Consider the following 20,764-nt stretch of genomic DNA (forward strand, 5'->3'; position numbering starts at 1 on the left):
CTCTGTTGATGTCTGTTTTGGCCCCAGCTTCCAGATTTCCTCATTTGTTCAGCTAATTCTTTACCCGCGGACTGCTCATTTAGCAGTGTGAGAAGACATTGCTCTGTTCTGATGAAATTTTGTGGTCCAGACTATTGGATCTTCTTGAGGAATGAATTGGATGACTAACAGGGGTGATTCTCTGGTGAGTACTGAATCCTTAGAAAAAATCTTACCATTAAATCAGTGCTAGGCACAATTGCAAAAGAAACCATAAACTTTGATTGAAGTATTCTCATAAAAAAGACTAACAGTGATGTCCTTCTTTCTGGACTTATCGTTCTCGTCCTGTTGGGTTCAGTCATACCAACAAACAGAGGAGTTTTAGAGGATCATGTGGGGCCATTTTGATCTGTTTTGGTAAAATTTTCTCTCCCTGCTCCAACATAGTTGACATGACAATCATGCTCTTTGCAAACCATCAAATGGCATGATAGTAGTAACTATAATCAGCCTATATAAAACATTAATATAAAAGTTTCATTGACATAAAAAGTTCAGTTCAAAGCCACTCCTCCAAGGCAGTAGTCCATCTGTGGAGAAAGTCGGTTTCTAGTGTTATCAAAGTACATAATTATACAGTATATGCAGTAATTTGCATATATCTAATTTTCCCCTAATTCTATCTGTTCTTGGTATACAAGATACAGGCAGCACTCATTGATTGTGTATGTCTTGGCCATGAAACAAAATTAATGCTCTATAAGATGGATTCACCTGGAAAATTACTGCATTATTGCCAGAATGGGTTTATTTTCTTGTTGTAACAAATCATGCCCATGTTTTGCCAAAGAGGTCCACGCGTCATTAGGGTGTTTTGTGTCTGTTTGCATGGCTTTTTTTTGTCTACACACACACAGTGAAAACTTGGTGTGAAGATATTGTAAGGACCAAGAAGCATGGTGTATGACAGCAAGTGTGAATAGTCAGTATCTGTTAAAAAAAAGGGGGGAGAACAGACTAAAAATGAAAAACAAAACAAAAACAGTGAAAACCCATAAGAATTTTTTCTATTACAAAATAAGAATATATATCAGAATTCTCTGTACCAAATTTCCACCATTCCCTGTTAAACCATGGTTATACCAAGGAGGTATTAGGCTAGTATGTTCTCCTTTGTACCCTGTGATGACCTGATAAATGAAGTATGGTGCTTCGTGTGCTGGACTTGGCATGTTAGTGGATCTGGAATTGCATTCTGGGAATGCGTATCATTCAGGGAGTTCTCACCAGGGATTTTAACTGAGTGACGAGAAGTGTTTTCTTCCTGCTCATCAAACCATATGCAGGAACCCAACACCACCTCCCACACACACTAAACCTTGTGAGATATGGCTGTGTCTCCGTAGATGCCATGTAGAATGAGATTTTGAATGCCTATCTCTCTCCTTACAACAGTTTGAACAAAGAGGGTTGGAGCTGCAAAGTTGTGTTTGTTACGGACTGCAGATAACTCACACGTAACACTGCTTCTTGCATTTGATTTTTGCATCATTCCTGTGGAAGAACATTTTCCTTGAACTGAGTAAGTTTGACTTCAAAACATTTACCTTTGAAAAACAGACAAGCTGCAGTCACACATGTGCTTAGCGCTTATCCCTCACTCCCTACCCACTTTCCATCTCCTGTTGGTAACATGGAGCAACCGACCTCAGCACATTTTTTTGTTTGGTAGGCTGGCACTAAGTATGGGGGCCAGGAGAAAACAGTACCCATGTTTTATTTGCCTCCACTCATTGCCAATTACTTGTTTACCAGTGCTTCCTGTTGACTCTCAGATTAGCCTAAGTTCGTGGGCACACAAGCCGTTGCAGCAGCAGCAGCGGGACTGACCAGTGGGGATGGAGAAGTGCAGCTGGTTGGGCCTGCCACCTAGGGCTTCAGTGGGTGTATGTGTACACTGGAGATGGATTTTCGTAATAGTCAGATGAACTCTCTCTCTCTCTCTGTGAATCCTTAAGAGAGAATTAGGAGCTGGAGTTATTTCCTCTGCACAGCAGAGTTGATCCACTCATGGTTTGTTGGAATATAGAGCTGGACATTTCGCTGATTTTTTTTTCTTTTGTTGAGTTCTGTGCTGTTTTTGATCATGGACTATTAATGGTCTAGCCATATTTATGCCCCATTTGGTTGACCCACATTAGAGCAGCACATCATACATCTATAGGGACTTCAAGTGAGTTGAGAAGTCTGCAGTGTTTTTATTCATTATGTTGACTTGTTTTCTGTTGCATTTGAATAAAGAGCTGGATAATCATGTGTTGAATCACAATTGCCATGGTAACATTATACTCTGTATCTTTCTCTAAATACAGGAGTGTTGATAACATGGGTTGTTATAACCAGTGTCTTGAGTGACAGAGTTGATTAGTTACTGACAGATAATCTTTTGATGCTTGTTTCAGGATTCTTCTACACTGTACGAACACCTTCACATCCCGCGGAGCCTGCAAGAAGCCTGGAATAGCGACAGGTGCGATGTGTGCGGTACCCACGCCAACCAGCTGAAGGGCGAGGCGGTGGCCATGGTCCAGTCACTGGAGGAGGCGCAGGCCCAAAGTGATGGGGCCAACATTGGCCGCCTCTCCAGCCTGGTTGGCTCCAGGGATCTGACCTCCCTGCAGAGGTACCTCTACGCCCACCACCACGCCCATGGGGTGTCGCCGGCTGCAGCCCAGCACCACCGCACTGCCCGGCAGCAGGTAAAGGCGGCACCGCACACCACTGCTGCTGCAGCACATGTGGCGGCGGCAGCAGCGGCTCGCAAGCAGGGTCTACCCCAGGGGCTCCCCCAGTCCCTTCAGGCTCAGCAGTACCTGGAAGAGAGTTTAGGAGCAAGCTGGTGGACACACCCAAAACTCAGCTCTGTGCTGTCTTCCGCACATCAGGTAAGTGTATTTCATCCAGCTTTTGTAGGAAAATTTGCCCAGCAACTCATGTTTCAGCAGGTACCCCAACATTATCCTGTTATTTCCTATTCACATTTCCATTCAGTAAGTTTCTTCACTGGTATTTATTGTCTTATCATGCAATTCTTGGTCAAGGATATATTTCTGATGTATCGTCATTTGAGAAATATAATAGTGAAATAAAATGAAATGAAGAAAGTGAGAGGAAATGGAAGAAGATAGAATCAGTGAATCATTGACTGATGTGGTTCCAGGCACTAAAACGGCTTAAAAAAAAAATAACAAAGAAAGAAAATAGGATAGGCGCACGCACACACACACACACGCACACACACACACACACACACACACACACAGAAGAAATATGTTATCAGCTCACCGGGACCCTGTTTCATAAAACTTGTTATTAATAACAAGTTACGATAGTTGTTACAAGCTGCTGAAATCCTTGCATCTGATTGGCTGAGAGTAAATTTTTCATAGAAATGTGGCAGTTGTTACTGATAACAAGTTTTATGGAACAGGATTTTTTTTTTATGAAACAGGACCTTGATCTCAATCAAGCTTGGCAGGACTCATTAATGGTTTCCAGTATTGCTAGACCCATAAGATTATGTGCTGCAGTAGTGATCCCCATTTCACCCCTCAATTTCTACTCAGAGCATCGTCTCTATCCATCTCGTCGATCAGTGCAGCCAAATCCCCTTTCGGATGATTCCATCTTCTTCCTCCCTCAGTCTTAGAAAAAAAATAGCACAATCAAAATCAATTTCTTTTGTTTTTTATTGTTTTGTTAATTCCATTTCACCTCTGGCTAACAGTGTAGATTCAATGGTATTCTAATGATCTAAGTGATAAATTACTCACAGCAGTTTAATGAGTGTATAAGCAATAGCAACAGCCTTTTTGTAAGTCATATTGCTTGAGAATAGAAGGAGGATTTACCTGCCACATGTTTTGAGGGTCACTACTCTTGACCAAAGTGGATTGCCACAAATTTGGCCAACTCCTTTGATCAGTATGTTTCAAAATATGGAACATTTGAAGATGTTTCTCCAAAGACATTGTGCTTGCTATGAATAGGAGCCATTTAACTCTTGATATTGGACGTTTTAAATGTTTCTGAAACTGTAAAAGATTGCACTTGCATTTTGAAAATGAAAGCAGAAACTTAGGGATTATGTTCTGAGTGATAGTCTCTTCATTTTTATTCTGGGAACTTAATAACAAAAAGAAAGTTCTAAAATAGAAAATATTCTTTGTGTATGAAGCAAAGAAAAGTTGTTCTTTCTTTCTGTAGAGCTGATTTTTTTTTTTTAATGCGGCATGTAACTTTTGAAATGTTGAGGTTAGCATGCACAAGGCAAGGTGTAGATTCGTGTAGGAGTACCCACGGTCTAATGACCCAGATTAAAGTGAGTCACCTCAATTAATACAGGACTCGGCAAACAATGGCCTCAGGTGTGCAAACCAAGCTCTCTTTCCCTTTGAAGAATTATAGCCAGTGTTTCTACCCACCACAATGGACGTATTTGCTGTACAGATAATGACACAACTCCAGTATGTTTACCACGTGATTTGAACAGTACCATGTGGCAGATAAGGTGCAATATTTCTTTGATGCTACCAGCCCAAAAAGATCCCCTATATCAAATGATATTGGCCGAATGATACTTTCTATTTATCTTTCCTGCTTTTCTTGAAACTTATGGGTGCAAAGAGGTAGCATGCTTTGCAAGAGATGTGACATTTCATATTTTGAAGAACTTGACTTTGCGTGTCAGAAAACAGTGGACCTAGAATGGAACTTAGGGTACAATTGCACTTTGATGCAATCCGGCTGGGGAATTAGGAGAACTTTGTCGAAAGAAAAGTGGGACACGAGGTCACATATATCATGTTTGGGACTACAATTGCTATTCATTCAGCTTAAAGTCAAATTTACCAATAGAAAATCGATATGGAAGTCCTATAAATTCATGATTTCATTTGTATTGTACAATCTGTCAGTGCATTATGAGATTCTTTGTTATTCTTTTTTTTTTCATGAAAGCACAGCCCAGCTTTAACTTAAATCTAAAGATAGAATCCACTCACTGCAAAGAGCAAAGTTTACTCAGAGGATTTTCAATTCCTTGTATGTCTGAAAGAAAAGGATGCCAGCAAAACAAACACTGTGCTGGTTTGCACGAAGTATCTATATTAGTTCCTAGTGCAGATAAAATAATGCGCACTAACCAGATTCCATCCACATCAGTTGGGAAGAAGGAATTGTCTTTCTAGGAAGCTGGAATGAATAAATCTATTGCTCTCAGAACATACCTGGATCAAATTATCAGGGAAACACTACCATGCAGGAGGGTTCAGGGACCTTACTCCAGGTCAGTGAACTTGGAAGGAGGCCTTGAGAATCAGTTTATCATGAGGCAGAAGTAATTGTTTCTGTGTGTCGCCATGGCAACAACATTTACTCCACATGATGCAGCACTGCTCTCTGGTCATGCGTTTGGCAATAGTGAAAAAAGTCCAGGTGTGTTGCGAGGAAGAGAGTAAAGGTTTATCGCTGCATTCGGCCAGTAGATCTTACGGTCTCTCCTGTGTAGGAAAAGTGATGCAGCAATCTTGATGGAATATGATGCTCCATCCTTTTTTTTCTCTCTCTCACTCTTCTTTTTTTTTTTTTTTTTTTAGCTAAAAGCTGTATGGGTTGCAACAGTGAAACAAATTCAACTGTAATAATTCTTCTGTCTTTTGACAACTTGATGCAATTTTGCCTGTTTCAAGGATTGTGTTATAGTGAGATTTTACCATACTATAATTTAAGTTTACCAAAGTGCTTCTTTTCTGTGAGCAAAAGGAAAAAAAAGATGGACATTTAGGGAAAATTAGCATAACAATCTATGCATGGTGGGATCAAGTCTGTAATATCTGCTATTGATTAAAGATAATGAGCTGTATTGTGATTGAACGCTTTCATCTAAAACTTTGGATTCCATTTAGGAAGACACCAGTGGAGAGATTACGACACACTTGCAATGATTGTAATTCTTCTGAGATTTGATAAATGTACCAGTTTCTTCTACCTTGATGGTAAATTCAAACAAGTTGTTTTATTTGTTCAGGAAACCAACTACACCCAGTCTTGGAAGTTCGAGTGAAGACATTTCTGTAAACTTCAGCAGGGTGAAATAGGAGTTTAAGACTGTATTTCTTTCCGTACAAATCGTATTGCTAAAAGCCATGACATTCAGGGGTGTGATATTGGAAATGCGAGCGTCATCAGAAAATGAGAGGAGGGCGAGACAAGCTTCTCACCTGATTTCCTCGTTTGGAGCAACGTGTGCAATACAGGGTTCATTCCGTGCCATGTGCCCCCGCTACTAATATATACAAGGCACTTCGACCAGTCCGCATCTCCGAGGGTCTTCAGTCACCGAGCAGAGCCACTGCCTCCCTCTCCAGAGAGCCCAGCCCAGGAAGCAGGCGAGGTTGAATGACACGCTGGCCTTTCTCCCCCCTCACCCTCTTTCTCTCCACCCCACCCCCTCCCATATTTCTCTCTCCTCACATTCTCCTCATCAACGTCACCACCAGCATTTTTAGCAGCCGAAGATCAGTGAGTGATGTGAATGATGGAAGTGGAATTAAAGGTGACAGCTGTAGTTTACCAAATTATTTTAAATTTAAATAATATGTTGTCTGTACCACCAAGAAAACAACAACAACAACAAAACAAAACAAAACACACTTGGCAAACAAATTTGAAGTTAGCTTCTGGAATTGGCCATTGATCACATCAGTATGTATAGCATGATGGTATTCATGGGATTAGTTCAGTAGGAATTTGGAGGCGACTTGCAAGTGATGAAAATTTCTTATTCCTTATCCAGTTTTGACGAAGCCTTTACTGTTCTGTTTGTTTCACTTTGCTCTCTTTTAGAAAGTTACATTAAACCTTGAGTTGAGTTTCACTTTCATGCTAGTAGCTATCATCGAGGAAGCCTTGTTGGTAGCTGTCAAGCAGAAATCAGCAAGTGTAACATTAGAATGATGAATCATTTGAATAAGAAGCACGTAAAAACATTCCATTTGAGCATGTAATGTAACATATGGTTGGAAACTTGTAGTATTGTGTGATGCTGACTTCATAAGCCTTTGGGAAATATTTGGAGAAAAGCAACAGAAAACTTGACAAATCTGCAGGTAGATATGACAAACTTTTCATGAATAATGACATGCACACTATCTTGCAATGCCAAATCTTCAACTACAGAGTTCAAGACTTTAAAAGAAGAAGGAGAATGAAACACATATCAAGCATTTGGCCATCTTTGCATACAGTATGATGGAAATTTCAAACATTCACAAGAGGTTATATATATATATATATATGATTGCTTTAAGTGCAGAATGAAAAGAGACAAATATTTCGCTTGCAGTTTGATTTTTATTGTAAATCATATAGACAATTTGATCTCAAAAATGAAAACATCCTGTAGGCCTACAGGGTTCATGTCATGCACCAATGAATCACACGTCATGCACCGACAAAATATCTGTCATACACCGACAAAACATTGGATCAGCACCGAATGACTACAGCTGTTCACGCCATGTTTGCCAACTCCAACTCTCATCTCCCGGATGGGCACTTTTTATTCACCCCACCCTGGTATCACACTGCTGTTCTCCATCACAGTTCAGGAGGAATTTTGTTTGAATTTAGGCCATGTTCATGCGAATTTCATAGCCAGAATCACAAACATGAATCATGATTCAAAACGGTGTTTCAAATCATGGTCTCAGTGGAAGAGCGTTCATGCGGGCTTTCGCAGCGCTGATTCTGGCTCAGCTCATCCTTTGCCATTGCGCAACGCACTGCGCAGTTTGACCTTGTCTCTGCAACTCGAGCCAGACCTCCTTATTGCAACTGTACAGGCCGTTACGTTTTTATTTCGTATTTTCGGTGAATACTTTCCGATAAGCTGTGGCATTCAGGCTCTGCCCACAGATCGAGGAATAATCCTAATTCTTCGTCTCTCCAATTGTTTCCCTTGGTAGACACAGCGCTGCAACCATTACTTTTATCAACTCAATCGGAGAGTAATTACATGTACTATTATAATAAACAGTTAAAGTTAGATACGAGCATAGAATCGGTGTATGGCGTTGATGTAAACAAGCAAGTGCAAGTATGGTATCAAAACACTACAAGCTGTGGGATACCCCATGAGACACGCATGCGCACAGCGCACAATGACGTCATAGAATCATGATTGAAATCTCGGTTGCGTTCATGCGGTTTCTGCGATCGTGATTCTGGCAGAATCATGATTCAAAAGGCCCTTTTTTCCGCGTTTCAGATCGGCGTTTTGAAACGCGTTTAAATGGAAAACTCGCATGAACGCGTTTAGCTACTAAACGTGTTTAGAAACGCAATTCTAGTTTCGCATGAACGCAGCCTTAGATGGCCAAGTAGACCATACCCTACCCCTTAAAAAAATAGTAAGCCTCCTCCACATGTCATTTTAAGTGCTACCAAAGCATCACCTTTCCAGCCTCTGGCTTTGGATGTTTGAAACACCGCTGCTTGAATGTTACCCCTGTTGGAGCACATGAGCAAAATGCCACCCTGTCATGGACTTGCTACAAATTGAGATGCAAGGTCACTTCCGTCCCTATAACCAAAGTTGATTGACTTTTATAGAAACAGGTAATGTGCTTGTTTAGGTTTGTAGAGTTACACTGATTTTATGTGCTTTTCGATAAGTGAAGAGGATATAGCCCAATCCTCAAAGATTTATTCTTTATTTTTTTTCCCCTCCTCCATGTTATTCCCATTGCGATTGTTCATTTTCATGCTCTTGCACTCGGGCGAAAGTATTTGAAACCACTGCAATTCCCACTGCGGGTCTTACGGGGGCAAAGATTTCATAATTTGTCGACGTGAGCATGTAGGGAGTGCCAGGAAATGGAGCGCTGCGAAGTTTGAGCTGGGTCGCCAACGTAAATGTTTATGTTCGATTAACGTGCCCAGTCATGATCCTGGGAGGGTCGGCAGTGGGCCAGGACACGAGACCGTGGTGAAGCTACATCACTAGCTGCAGGTAGGGTATACCCCCAGCTAGATTGGGTTGCGTCTTAACTAAAAAGTGACTCATTAGCCATTTGGGAAAAGCAGCAAGTCTCTGGTATTCTATTACTCTCTCTTTTTTTGTCCCTTTTTCTCTTTTTTAAATCTCTTTTTCTCCTTGTCCCTCTGTCTGTTTCTGTATGTCAGGAAGGCGTTTCATGATATATTTTTTAGATTAAATCTGAGGTTCACTTTTTTTTTTCTTTTCTATGATATATTTAGCAGTTTGTGGGTGTGCATAAGTTCAGATAAAGAGCAGAGCACTAAAATAGGTGTATGATTGTGTTGGTCGGGAGCCAGCCTGACATGAGAGTTAAATGCAATTCATCGTCTGATACAGAGCTCTTGGGTATTGAATGTTTCATGCTCAGAAAAGGAGAAAAATATCAGTTGCAGAAAAAGCAGTGTTAATGCTCTTATATTTAGACAAATCTCAAGAATAAAAAGGATTTCCTCCTACCATTGCTGCAAACGTGTAGGCCCTAAATTTATTTCATTCAAAGTTTTGATTTGTAGGTATGCACAAAGCATTTTTATTATAGGCCTTCTTGTGTCACTTAAACAGTGATTTTGATAATCGCTATAATGAACAAAAGGAATTATTTTGAAACAACGGGAATATTTTTACTTGAGGAGGAATCTGTGTGCCATTATCAAACATAATTTCTGCCTCCTTTAAAAACAGTCGGACCAAAAAATATTGATACTTTAAAAGCCATTTAGCCTACTTAACGTTGATGTGACAGACCAAGCGTCAAACTGCGTCTTGTTTCCCCATGACGTGACTCATCACATTAGACGGCAGTGCTGAGGATGAGGGTTTCCCCCCTCGGTCCAGCTGTGGATGACCTTGGGCTGAAGGTCAGTTTGATCTGAAATCAACTAGCTACCATACACAGTGCTCAGTAGCCATCGGTTTTCCCTCAGAAACAACGCCCAAGACTTCTTATGGGATTAAAGGAAACTTTACCTGTGAAAAGGGATGTTTCTTTTACGCAAGATCAGTGAATTCAAAGCAAGAAGGAAACGATAAGTAATGATTGAGAAGATTGTCACAAGTAGGTAACTGTAGAAGCATGCACCTGACTGTAAGCACCCATTAGGTGCATTCACACACAGGAGCTGTCGTTTTTGCATTGCGATGTAAAAAATTAATTGTTTGTGGCACCCTTCTCACACACAGCAAATGAAGCAATTTGAATCGCTAAACTGTGCATCCCTAAGCAATGACCAGAGCGTGACCGTGGGCACCAAAGTTTGGAGACCTACTGTGTTGTGTTGCATTATGGGATTAAGAAAAAAAAATTAGTGTGCTGTTCACACATACTTTACAGGACAAGCAATCACAACAGTTAAAAAAAAAATTATGCTGTAACATTTTTTTTTTTTGGGGGGGGGATTGCGATGCATACATGTATCATGAGAACTTATTTTTTCATTTTTATTTTTTACATTCATGGTTTTCGTATCATGTTGCAAAACTTGATTTTAAAAATCTGTCAATTTCAGGTTTGGGTGAATGGGACTTCCAGTAATCTTAAAATGTAAATGTTGGTCTCATGCTGATGACGTTGTTTACATATTCAGTTTGAATTACAAAACAAAACAATACACAATTCAACCTTTCCTGTAGTGGAAAATATGCAGGAGTGTAATGTGCTTGATTCTTCTGCAAGCACACTAATGAATTTACATGTCACTTGTCAAGAGAGGCTTTTTGAAGAAAACCCAACGGAGACTTTGCCAGCATCGTTATGTTACCATGTTAGATCAATATGTATATAACTTCGCTGTCGATAACTCATGTGACATGTATCGTCTGTGTCGTGTTAATGCAAATTATGTTGCCATTTTGTCAGCATTGACAGCGATCCATATTTGTTATTTTTCTCATGAGTAGGCAAAAATTCCGTCCTTCCTATCTTTTGGACAAGCATAGAATATGACAGTGCCAATATGTATTTTATACCGGTACCTCATGTGTTACATCTCTGTAATTGTAAGTCAAATATTTATAGTGTAATGTTTTAAATAAGCCAGTCATCTTTGTAGTGAATCACCACCATCGCTTCTAGTCCATCATATCCAACTCGTATTATGTTGTTTTCAGATGATGAATTTCTTGAACTTAATGTACTGAGGTGAAGTATGCCCCAGAGCACAATGAAATAAACTTGGACTACATCACTGCCAAGTGTAATGAAATGTATACTCGGATGCGCACATGGAAACATTGCCATAAATTCTCCGTAGAGACTACTCAAGCCATATCTAATCTAACAAAGCACCATTTTTTTCCCTACACCCCGATACCCTCCAGCACACAAACCAGTAATTATTAGGCAATGAGGAACGTGCATAACTCAGGCATTATCCAGTTATTATAAAGGAAATCAATTCCCGTGCCCGTAATGGCATGCTCCAGGCTTGAAATCCAAGTGGAATCTTTTATTTTCTCTTCCCACTTCTGGGGATTATTATATTGTGTTTGTCATTGCCATGGCAAAGGATAATAAAAGATAAAAAGTTTTTGGGGAAAAAATGGCCAGAATGTGCAGTGGGTACGGTACTAATGAATAATAACAAGGGGAAATCGAGGACCAAAAAATAATATTCGTCTTGCCATTACTGTATTGGTGATTGGTGTATATGATTCATGTGTTTGTGTGGTTAGGACAAGCTTCAGGCTTTGTTTATCATCTGCATGCTTTTTTTCCCCCCGTCCGTTTTGTGAGCTGCAAATCAGCTACCATAGAAATAGAGAAGACCGTCACTGCCGGCGGCTGAGTTCGCCTGGTCCCGTGCTCATGCAACAAGTGAGGCTGATTGCGGTTACAACGCGTGCAGACCTATTGTGCATATGCAACCCCTTTCATTGTTTCATCGTGATTCTTTTTTCTTTCTTTTCTTTTTCTTTTTTTTTTTTGCATCAGCAGCCAGCATATTTATTCTGAAGCATGTTTTATGCATGCATTTATGAGGAGTTCTGCCTCATTTGAGTGATATATAGATTTATTTTTAATCATCTTCGTATGACTAACTGTAATTCATCTCTACCCTCATTTTTCAGACACTGGATCTGCTTATATTGCTTCTGCTGGCCTTCATGTGGGGGTAGAGTAGTATCTCATGAAGAAAAATACTGTAAACTGCATACAAAGAATCCAGTAAATCCAGTAAATCCAGTTTGGAATCATTTAGAACTGTGCATTCTCTACTCGCAAGTCTTTTGAGGTTTCAGATCCATTATTGATAATTTGCTAACATGCACAGAACAGAATTCATTCATAGTACTTGCTAATTGTGTGTACTATAGTTGTTGATGCATGCTTGGTACAATAACATGAATAATTGTAATCAAGTGTATTCTAAAGTCTGAATTGAAATTTGCCCTTTTAGGAAAGAAAACAGCACTAAGAGATTTTTTTATTTATTTTTTTTGTTAGAGACACCTCTGCATTCTGCCCAATTTTCAGAGAAATCTTGAAAGAAGACGAGAGAGAGAGAAAGAGAGCGAGAAGAGAGGGCAGTAAAATGAGTAAAGTGGTTCTTTCTCAGACCCAGTCGCCACTTCTCTGAAGTGTTCTTTACGAGCGAGTGCTAAAAGTTTGGAATCGCGGAAAGTGTTTTTCCTCATTGCTTCCTTTCCATTCATGCCGGGGTGAACAACTCTTTGGGATGAATGGGCTGCAAAAAGGATGTCTTATTTGTACGAAGTTCTTTCCACAAGGGTGTGTTAGGCTACGACCAGTTCATTGACGCTGTTTGTATTTTGTCTGTTGAGAGGGGAAATCATGAAGGGCTCTTGTATCTGCCTACTTACGTAAGCGAGAGTGCAATGGGCGAGTTCAGTGAACTGATCGCTGCCTGAGTTTCTATACACAACACATGTCCATTGTGCTCAATTAGTGAGTGGTTGTTTATCTGTGGGGTCTTAAATCCTGAAATATATTATACATCATGTGACAGAGAATATAGTGCAACATTTTTGTAACATCCTATCATTGTGCAAAAGCTATTCTTTATAGTGCTCTCAAATCCAGTGTAGTACATTGAAGTGTAATCTCAGTTAAATGTGTGAGCAATTCATTTATTAGACAATCATGCAAAATGCCATATAGATAACTGCATTTTTGAATATTTCAGTCCTTAAGATACTGAGGTAAAATTGTGTGCAATTAATGCCAACCCTTACAGTGGCAATAATTAATGCCATGCTCGCAGAAAATGATGGATTTGTGAGACCATGTCTAAATTAGTTTTCAGGCAGTCGCGGAAGCATGCATGCAGCAAATTGATGTTAGACTCCATCGTTTTCCAGACAAGAGGAGAATTTGATTATTGCCTATGCTCTCTGTCGAAGGTTTTGTCAATGAAAAAAAAAAAAAAAATGCTATGTGAAATTAATGTAATTTGATAAACTGTCTTACTCCCAGTCAGAAAAATAAGAAAAATCTATTACTCATTACTGACTAGTCCTCAGTGCAGTCGTCAAGGTTTTTCACCATCTCCCGTGCCTGCAGTAGCTGCGATTGACCTTCAATTACCCTGCCAAATATTAGGAACCTCCACAAAAACTCAACATGATATTCCTTTTTCTCTGTTTGGAAGCAGTGGAGGACATGTGTGACTCACAGCGAACAGACATCTTGGGAAGCCCTGTGTTAGTCTGACAAAAATATTCTTAGAAATCACTCTTTGACATTTAGGATTGACTATTATCGACAAAAACTTTATGGAAGTGAAGAATTGTAACCCACTGCTAAAATCAAATAGGTCAGGAATATGATGGTGTGATTGCTATTAGTTTTTTAAAGAATATTGGGCATGTTTCTACAGGTTGGTTTGTGCTTTCTGGTAAAAAGGGTCTGGGCTATTAGACTAGGAGCAACTCTGTTATGAATGGCTTTACAGACTGCACATTCTGTGGCCAACTATTGCTTATGCATAAACATGACTAGCCACTTGGCCAATGACAGGCCTCAGATTGTGAGATAGTGAATGGCCTGTTCTATCTGTGAAGTCCATGCAGTAAAGGGGTGTTTGAAATCATATTTTTCTGAGGGAGTTTCAGGGTACAGTAAATCAAGCAAACTGTTTTCTTCTCCCCTTCTTTGTTTCCCCTTTCTTTCTTTTTCATTCTCTTGCATTTATTCTGAGATTAATTTCCCCACATGTCTATGCCCTCTTCTGAAATGTTTTCTTTTCTGGTCATCAAACTCTCAGCTGTTTCTCAGCTGTTTCTTCACGGAATAATGGTAATAACAGTCAAATAAAATATCCCATCATCTAGCTTGGGTAATCCCTTGCATTTCTAGACACTTCGTTAATAAACACAGCCATTTGTACGGATAAGCCCAGCTCATGTCTGGGAGCTACAAGGATATATGACAAGATTAGATTGCCTGAGAAAAGAGAGAGGGAGAGAGAGGGAGAGCAAGCACCAGAGAAGTGGAGTTAGCTGGCGGTGGATGGCCACAAACTATCACAATGGAGAACTTCACGCTCCGCTTGGCAGCGTCTCCGCGGCGATCATCGATGGGGGCACAGTGAAGGTGCATGGACTGGGGGTGCTTCACTTCGAGTGTTGTCAGTCGGTGGTTGCGGGCACATTTTCCCCCGCTCATGAAGAAGAAGTTTTGAGTTTGCTTCGGTTTACATCATCAGAGCAGCTTTTCTCTCAGTGCCAGCAGCATATATCTCATGCTTAGCTCTTCAATTCGAGGCACTTGACACGGGTGCCCTTTGTACAACTCTCCATCTCTCTCTCACTCTCTTTCTCTCTTGCGAGGTGTAACATCATATTTTTGGATGCAAGTTTTCATCTGTTGGCTCTTTCTCCACTTTCTTCTTCTCTTGCCTGCATCCTTCGAAAAGTCTTCTGAACTTTCCAGCCGGGCATTCATTCGCCCTTAGACACTCCCTCAACCTTGAACCCCCTGGAGACAGAGTGGGTCAAAAGGAGGATCAAAAACTTCTCTGGACAGGCATCATTAGTTTCTTGAAGATGGTTGGTTATTATTAGCCCATCAATAATACCGTGGATCTTTATATAAGCCCTCAGAGTTACCTCCAGCATGACTCGTGGCAAAGTGAAGTGCCTCCTTTTCGTCTCATCTCATACCTTGTGATGGAAGCTAAGCAGAGGACTTCTCCAATCTCCATCTTTGATCTCCAACTTTTGCTGTTGAATTTGCATGGTTTTTAAATTCGGAATCTACATTTGCTGCTACAAAGCATGGAAATCTTCATCGAGCCAATACCAGAGCATCTCAGGGTATGTATTCAGTATTTTTTTTTTCAATGAGATTCATGGAATGTCATTGTCTTCCATTCACTGAACTTCCAACTTGGTACTCATGTCAACAGGGGGTAGATTGGAAGGATTGAATTTACTCTATTTGATAAAGCCTTTCTTACAATTATTATAACAAGTACTGAAAATGTCTTTCTTGCAGGATAAGACATTGCAAAGAAGTAATTTCTATTGAATATTATTCTTGGGTGCAAAACATTTGAAGAAGAATGAGGAAGAAATTATTTGCCTTCATGAGAAGAAGGAATTTATAGAATGATATGGCTGCATTGTATATGGCCTAGCAGTGCCTATCTGTGTTCATGCTGTCATTACCAATTTCCAATGAGATTTTTATTTCAATATAAACTTTCACAAGGCCTCACCAAGTTCCCATAAGAAGAGGTGTTAACAACTCTGAAAAAAAAAAGAATAGAATGAATTGATTAATGGAGATAAACCAGATTGTTGAAATGTTCAATTTTGAATGTGGGCATCTTCAATAGCTATGCCTCACATCTCCCAAAATACTTGTTGAGTTCATCATACATTTTGTAGAAGGTAGAGTAAAGACACATACCATCAGTATTGTTGGTCACACATTTGGAAAACACCAGATCTGGTGTGGGGAATATTCTCTTGGCAGAATTCCTCTCATTTTGCATTTAATAAGTTTTTGATATCAACATTGGTTCTCCCAGGGTATCCCTTCCTTGCTCCCTTTGGAAAAAGAGAGGAATGATAGTAAACTGATGTAATCTTTCTTTTGAGCCCAGCTATGTGGTAGGAATCCTGTCTGGATTGATCAAGAAAGCATGCAGACGTACAATAGGCCCGTTCACAAACAACGAAAAACGAAATTTCAATCGCGATCCAAATTTTGATTTTTTTTTTCGACCGTTCATACACAGGGAAAAATCGCACTTCGCAGCAAGGAAAGAACGATCAGTGGCTAAACTGCGCATGCGTGAAACTTGCATGACCGAAGACTGACCCCGCCCGCAGTCCCAATAGAGTTTCGCACGCGCTACGAACGATGGGATTAAAAATACGGATTTCCGAATCTCGATCGCGCTCACACACACGACGCTTGGCAAAATAATCGCGATTATTCTGAAAAATCGCACTAATAGTGCGAGTTGGATAGCGATAAGGATCGCGGTAATTAGTGAGATTTTTCTGTCCACACTGGAAAAAATTTCGAAATTTTGATCGCGATAAGAAAATCGATTTTTAAATCGCACTTTTTCCCTTGTGTGTGAACGGGCCTATTATCAGTAAAAAGGTGTCCTATGTGGCAAGAGAGCCGTGATAGGGTCAAAAAAAAAAGTATGAGAGATAATAAGATGAAAAGCTGGGCATGGATGCTTTCTTTGTAATATTTGATAAATTTTATGATAGAAAGCATTGGCAGCCTGCTATGTTTACATGTGGCTGTTTGGATCTCAACTCTCCTCGCTGATCCCATTTTCCAACCCGCTGCATTACCAAAGCGATACCTTCTCGTCCACAATGTCGCATTCTGGACAGCTTTTGCTGACTGCACAACAATAGAGTTCTCGTTTGCAGTACATTTAACCGACAAAAGTCTGTAAAGCTAATGTTTGGAATGGGAGAAGGTAGTAAGTGTTAATAATGATATTATCCAGAGAGGTTCACTGACAGAATAGGGGAAAAAAAGGAACAAAACGGAAGTAGACAGAGTGTCTGATAACCTGAAAAGCTATCCTTCGATTCAACTGTGCTTTGTGATTGAGGGCAGCATTCCCCTACCTGCTGAACAAAGTTGAACACCCAGTGGTGTTACTCAACTTTCTTATTATTCACGTTGACGTTCCGGTGTAACTCAGCATGATACACATTGTGCGATTCCTTTGTTGATGGAAAGGGTACCAGATTTGCTTCCAGGCTCGATTGTTGTTTGTTTTTTTGTGTGTGTGCATTATGATGATGCACAGTGCGAAATGATTTTGTTTTGCGGAGACATTTACAGAGGATACAAATGTCTGGCCAAACTAACAACTTCCCACTCTGAATCAAACATAACAAGATTTAAACTCTTTGACACTATTGGACAATGTCATTTGGGAGAGAGATATTGTGATGGATTAGGGAAGTCAAGTGGAGGCTGATTTTTCTGGCACCGTGGTCTTTTGTTTGCTTTTTTCCCCTCTGTCTGCAGGCAGTCGAGTAACGTTCACTTGCCAAAATTGTATGATCATTACTTGTTGATGTCCTTTGTAGTCACCCTTTAGTTTTGCTTTGAAAATTTCTAAGACTTATTTCAGTCTCGCACGGAAATGATAAGTCAAGAGTGAGTGTTGTTCATTCTTGGAACGTACTGATATAGATTCCTCATATTGCAAAATTAATTTATTGATTGGCAGGTTTTGACAAAACAGCTTTGAAAGAAAATAAAGTGTTCTTAAATAAATAAAACAAGTATTTTTGCTTCATTTGTGTTTGATATATGCACAGACTCTAAATTAATCAGTTCAGTTCATAAGACAAGTAGGTTAAACAGTATGAAAACATAAAGGTAAGTGGCATACAAGGGAAAGAAATAGATTATGCTTGCCTGCTACAGAACCAACTTTGTTCTGTTTAAATGAATGGTATGTAGGACCTAGTTGTTCATGATGGTGCAGGTATCTTGAATAGAGCAAAAGAGTCATTCTCTCAAAAGGAAAGTGTTAGTTGTAGATATAGGTGTGAAATGTTTTGGTTATGGCAAAACCTACTCATTCCTTTTAGTAAATTTTAGTCAAAAGAATTGACCTTTTCAAATAATTGTTAGCTTTGGGAGAATTTTTCTTTTCTGTTTTCGAGGGCATTAGCCGTTTGTAGAGCTCGTGAAAAGTAAAGGACTCGTTGACACGCGAATCTCTTATCCAAACAGCATTCCAAGTCGAGTTTGGCTTGCCGATTGATTTTACCCGTGGCACTGCATTCCATGAATCCATGAATCCAATTTTCAGGGGGGCAGCTTCCAGGACGTTAACTCCCTCAGCAGAATCAGTCCACAGTCCAGGGATGAGACGTGGCCGCTATCATGAATTTTAATGGTGTGTGCGAGCGTGTGCCAGCGCGGTTGCCGGGGACGTCGTGTAGAATAGGAGCCACGACCTATTATGACCGGTGCAGTTTTTGTTTGCCTCATGAAGTTCATCACATTAGGCACATTGTGAATGGGCGAGGGAGCCATGCATGTGTGTTTATGTGCGGAGGAAAATGAGAGCTGACATGATTGTGGTAGTAAATTAAGTGTGTTTTCTTTTTCGTTTTTTTTCAAGGAGGAGGAGGATTAAATACATAGATGGGGGGAAAAGAAAAAAAAAAGGTTCATGTGAGGCCTAGATGGGGTTCCAGCTTCCATCTCTTTTGTGTAGTTAAAGGGAGAGATCAGATTGGTAGGGATGCCAGTTGCGATATCGATTAGTTTCATAACTACAGAGCAATAGCCAGTTGTCCATGACAAAAACGATCTGGACTGGCCAAAACTGGTCGTAAAAGGGGGGAAAGGACTTCATCAACTAGCACAGGGCATCTCAGAGGGATGAAATTCAATATTTGAGTGAAGATATCATATAATCTTTAGCTATAGGCCTACATATTTGATCATGTGTAAGATGTCAGGTGACGTCTGCTTTTCAAGAGAGTAGAATAGCCTGGAGAAACAATCAAGAAGAGATTTCTGAACAGAGTACTACTGTAAGCAGAGCTGTAGAAAGTGTGCATATTGCATCTGAGATTAATTTTTTTTTTTCAGGAAATTTGATAGTCATGGATTGATGTATTTTATGTGTTCACAGACCCATTTGCTCCTGTGTCAAATGATTATGTTGATGTTACATAAGAATGTCCTTGTTGCATGTGCAATTGGATATATTTGATTTGATGAAGAATCAGTTGATTTCTAGCTTGTTTTCAGCAAAACATATACAACATCTCCCTGCCCAAGCTATTGTTTTGGCCAGGGGTTTGTGAATATTCAATTCATCACACATAGGCCAAAATGCAAATGAGGAAAATTAATCAGGGACTGTTGTAAAACAGTTGTGTTAATGTCATACTCACAGTCATGAATCATAGACAATTGTAGGCCAATCTGACCTAATTTCATCTTCATTCAAATAAGATACTCTCTCTAAGAACTACATCCAAGCAAAAAATACTAACTTTAGGCAGATGCATTTACACTAATCATTCTTCCTCTCATGTACTCCCTTTAGACTTTTCACGATGTCTTTATCATTCCAAACTGCATGTTTTTATAGTTATGCCACTGCCAAGTGATAACTTTTGTTAGAACACTTTAAAATGAAAGTTTAGAGCCAATGGGAAGAGGAATTTTGAACTACCTTGACACAGGGCATATCATTGTTCATTGATTAGATGTGGTTCTTTTGACAATATCTTTTTTGCTGTTCATGGTCGCATTCCTGTCCCTTTTCACAAAATGCTTGTGGAATTTATTGAGCCGACAGTTGATGGAGAGGTCAGTTTATTGATAGCAGTTTGTAATGTTATGGCTCAACATGGTCTGCTGGTCAGCAAACAATGGCCCGACATTTAGCCACCAGTGAGGCGATGTTACCTTGCTCAATGCGTACAGTCGCACAGTATCTCATCATCCGGGATATGAAATTCAACTCCTTCTACCTATGCAACATCATTAAACAACACTTCCTTCTCGTGCTGATATCGCTGATGGAATCATTTGATGGAATCTCGTCGTAGAAGCATGATTCCACTACGCTCGCGTTTTAGTGCTAGTTGGCCTTTAAAGCTCTGAAATTACGTGAGTAGAAGGGAGCAGGTACATAAGCCTGTGGTTGGCCGCTTCAACTGGGAGCCTACCGATGTCATTGCCCTTGTTGCCATTCCAGCATGTGGTTGAGCCATCACCTCCACATTAGATGGTTTCTTACACAGGTGTGGCCATCTAAATGGTTAATTATGGCCATTGAAAGATAGAGATGGGGGGGGGGGGTAGTAGTGTGAGGGATCATTGTGTGATAACCTGATCATTTAGCTTTCTCCTCCACTTAAAAGAAAGATAAGGCACAGACACTGATACGTGCTGACAGTCAGTGGGGAGGGGGGATGGTAAAGAAAGGAGGAAAAGTACTTTATTCATGCAAAGTTGTGCGAACCAGTCATGCGAGGGAGATCGCTTTCCTTTCAAAGTAGAGGACCCTACAAGGAGAGGGAAGATTAACGGTCTAAGCAAGCTTAGCTCTTTTATGGTGGCCGATTAGCAAGACACACAAAAAAGAAAGAGCAGAGAAAAAACCTGCGAATGTTAAGGGGGCTTATTTTTTTCCTCTCCCGCTCTCCCTTTCCTTCTGCATTGTTTTCCTCGTGGATCATCTTCTGTTTTTCTTC

General features: G+C 40.1%; 1 protein-coding gene across 1 annotated transcript in view; it reads left to right on the plus strand.

The window, feature by feature from the left end:
• The first annotated feature begins 2,549 nt into the window (after positions 1–2,549).
• The window catches only part of LOC140238326 (uncharacterized), a 45,563-nt gene continuing 27,348 nt past the window's right edge, over positions 2,550–20,764 (plus strand). Inside the window, exon 1 of the mRNA XM_072318291.1 lies at positions 2,550–2,927. Coding sequence (XP_072174392.1) covers positions 2,565–2,927 — 363 coding nt within the window. The 5' untranslated portion in view covers positions 2,550–2,564. The remainder of the gene's footprint in view (positions 2,928–20,764) is intronic.

Source organism: Diadema setosum, chromosome 1 (assembly GCF_964275005.1).
Source record: "Diadema setosum chromosome 1, eeDiaSeto1, whole genome shotgun sequence".
In the NCBI taxonomy this organism is placed as follows: Eukaryota; Metazoa; Echinodermata; class Echinoidea; order Diadematoida; family Diadematidae; genus Diadema; species Diadema setosum.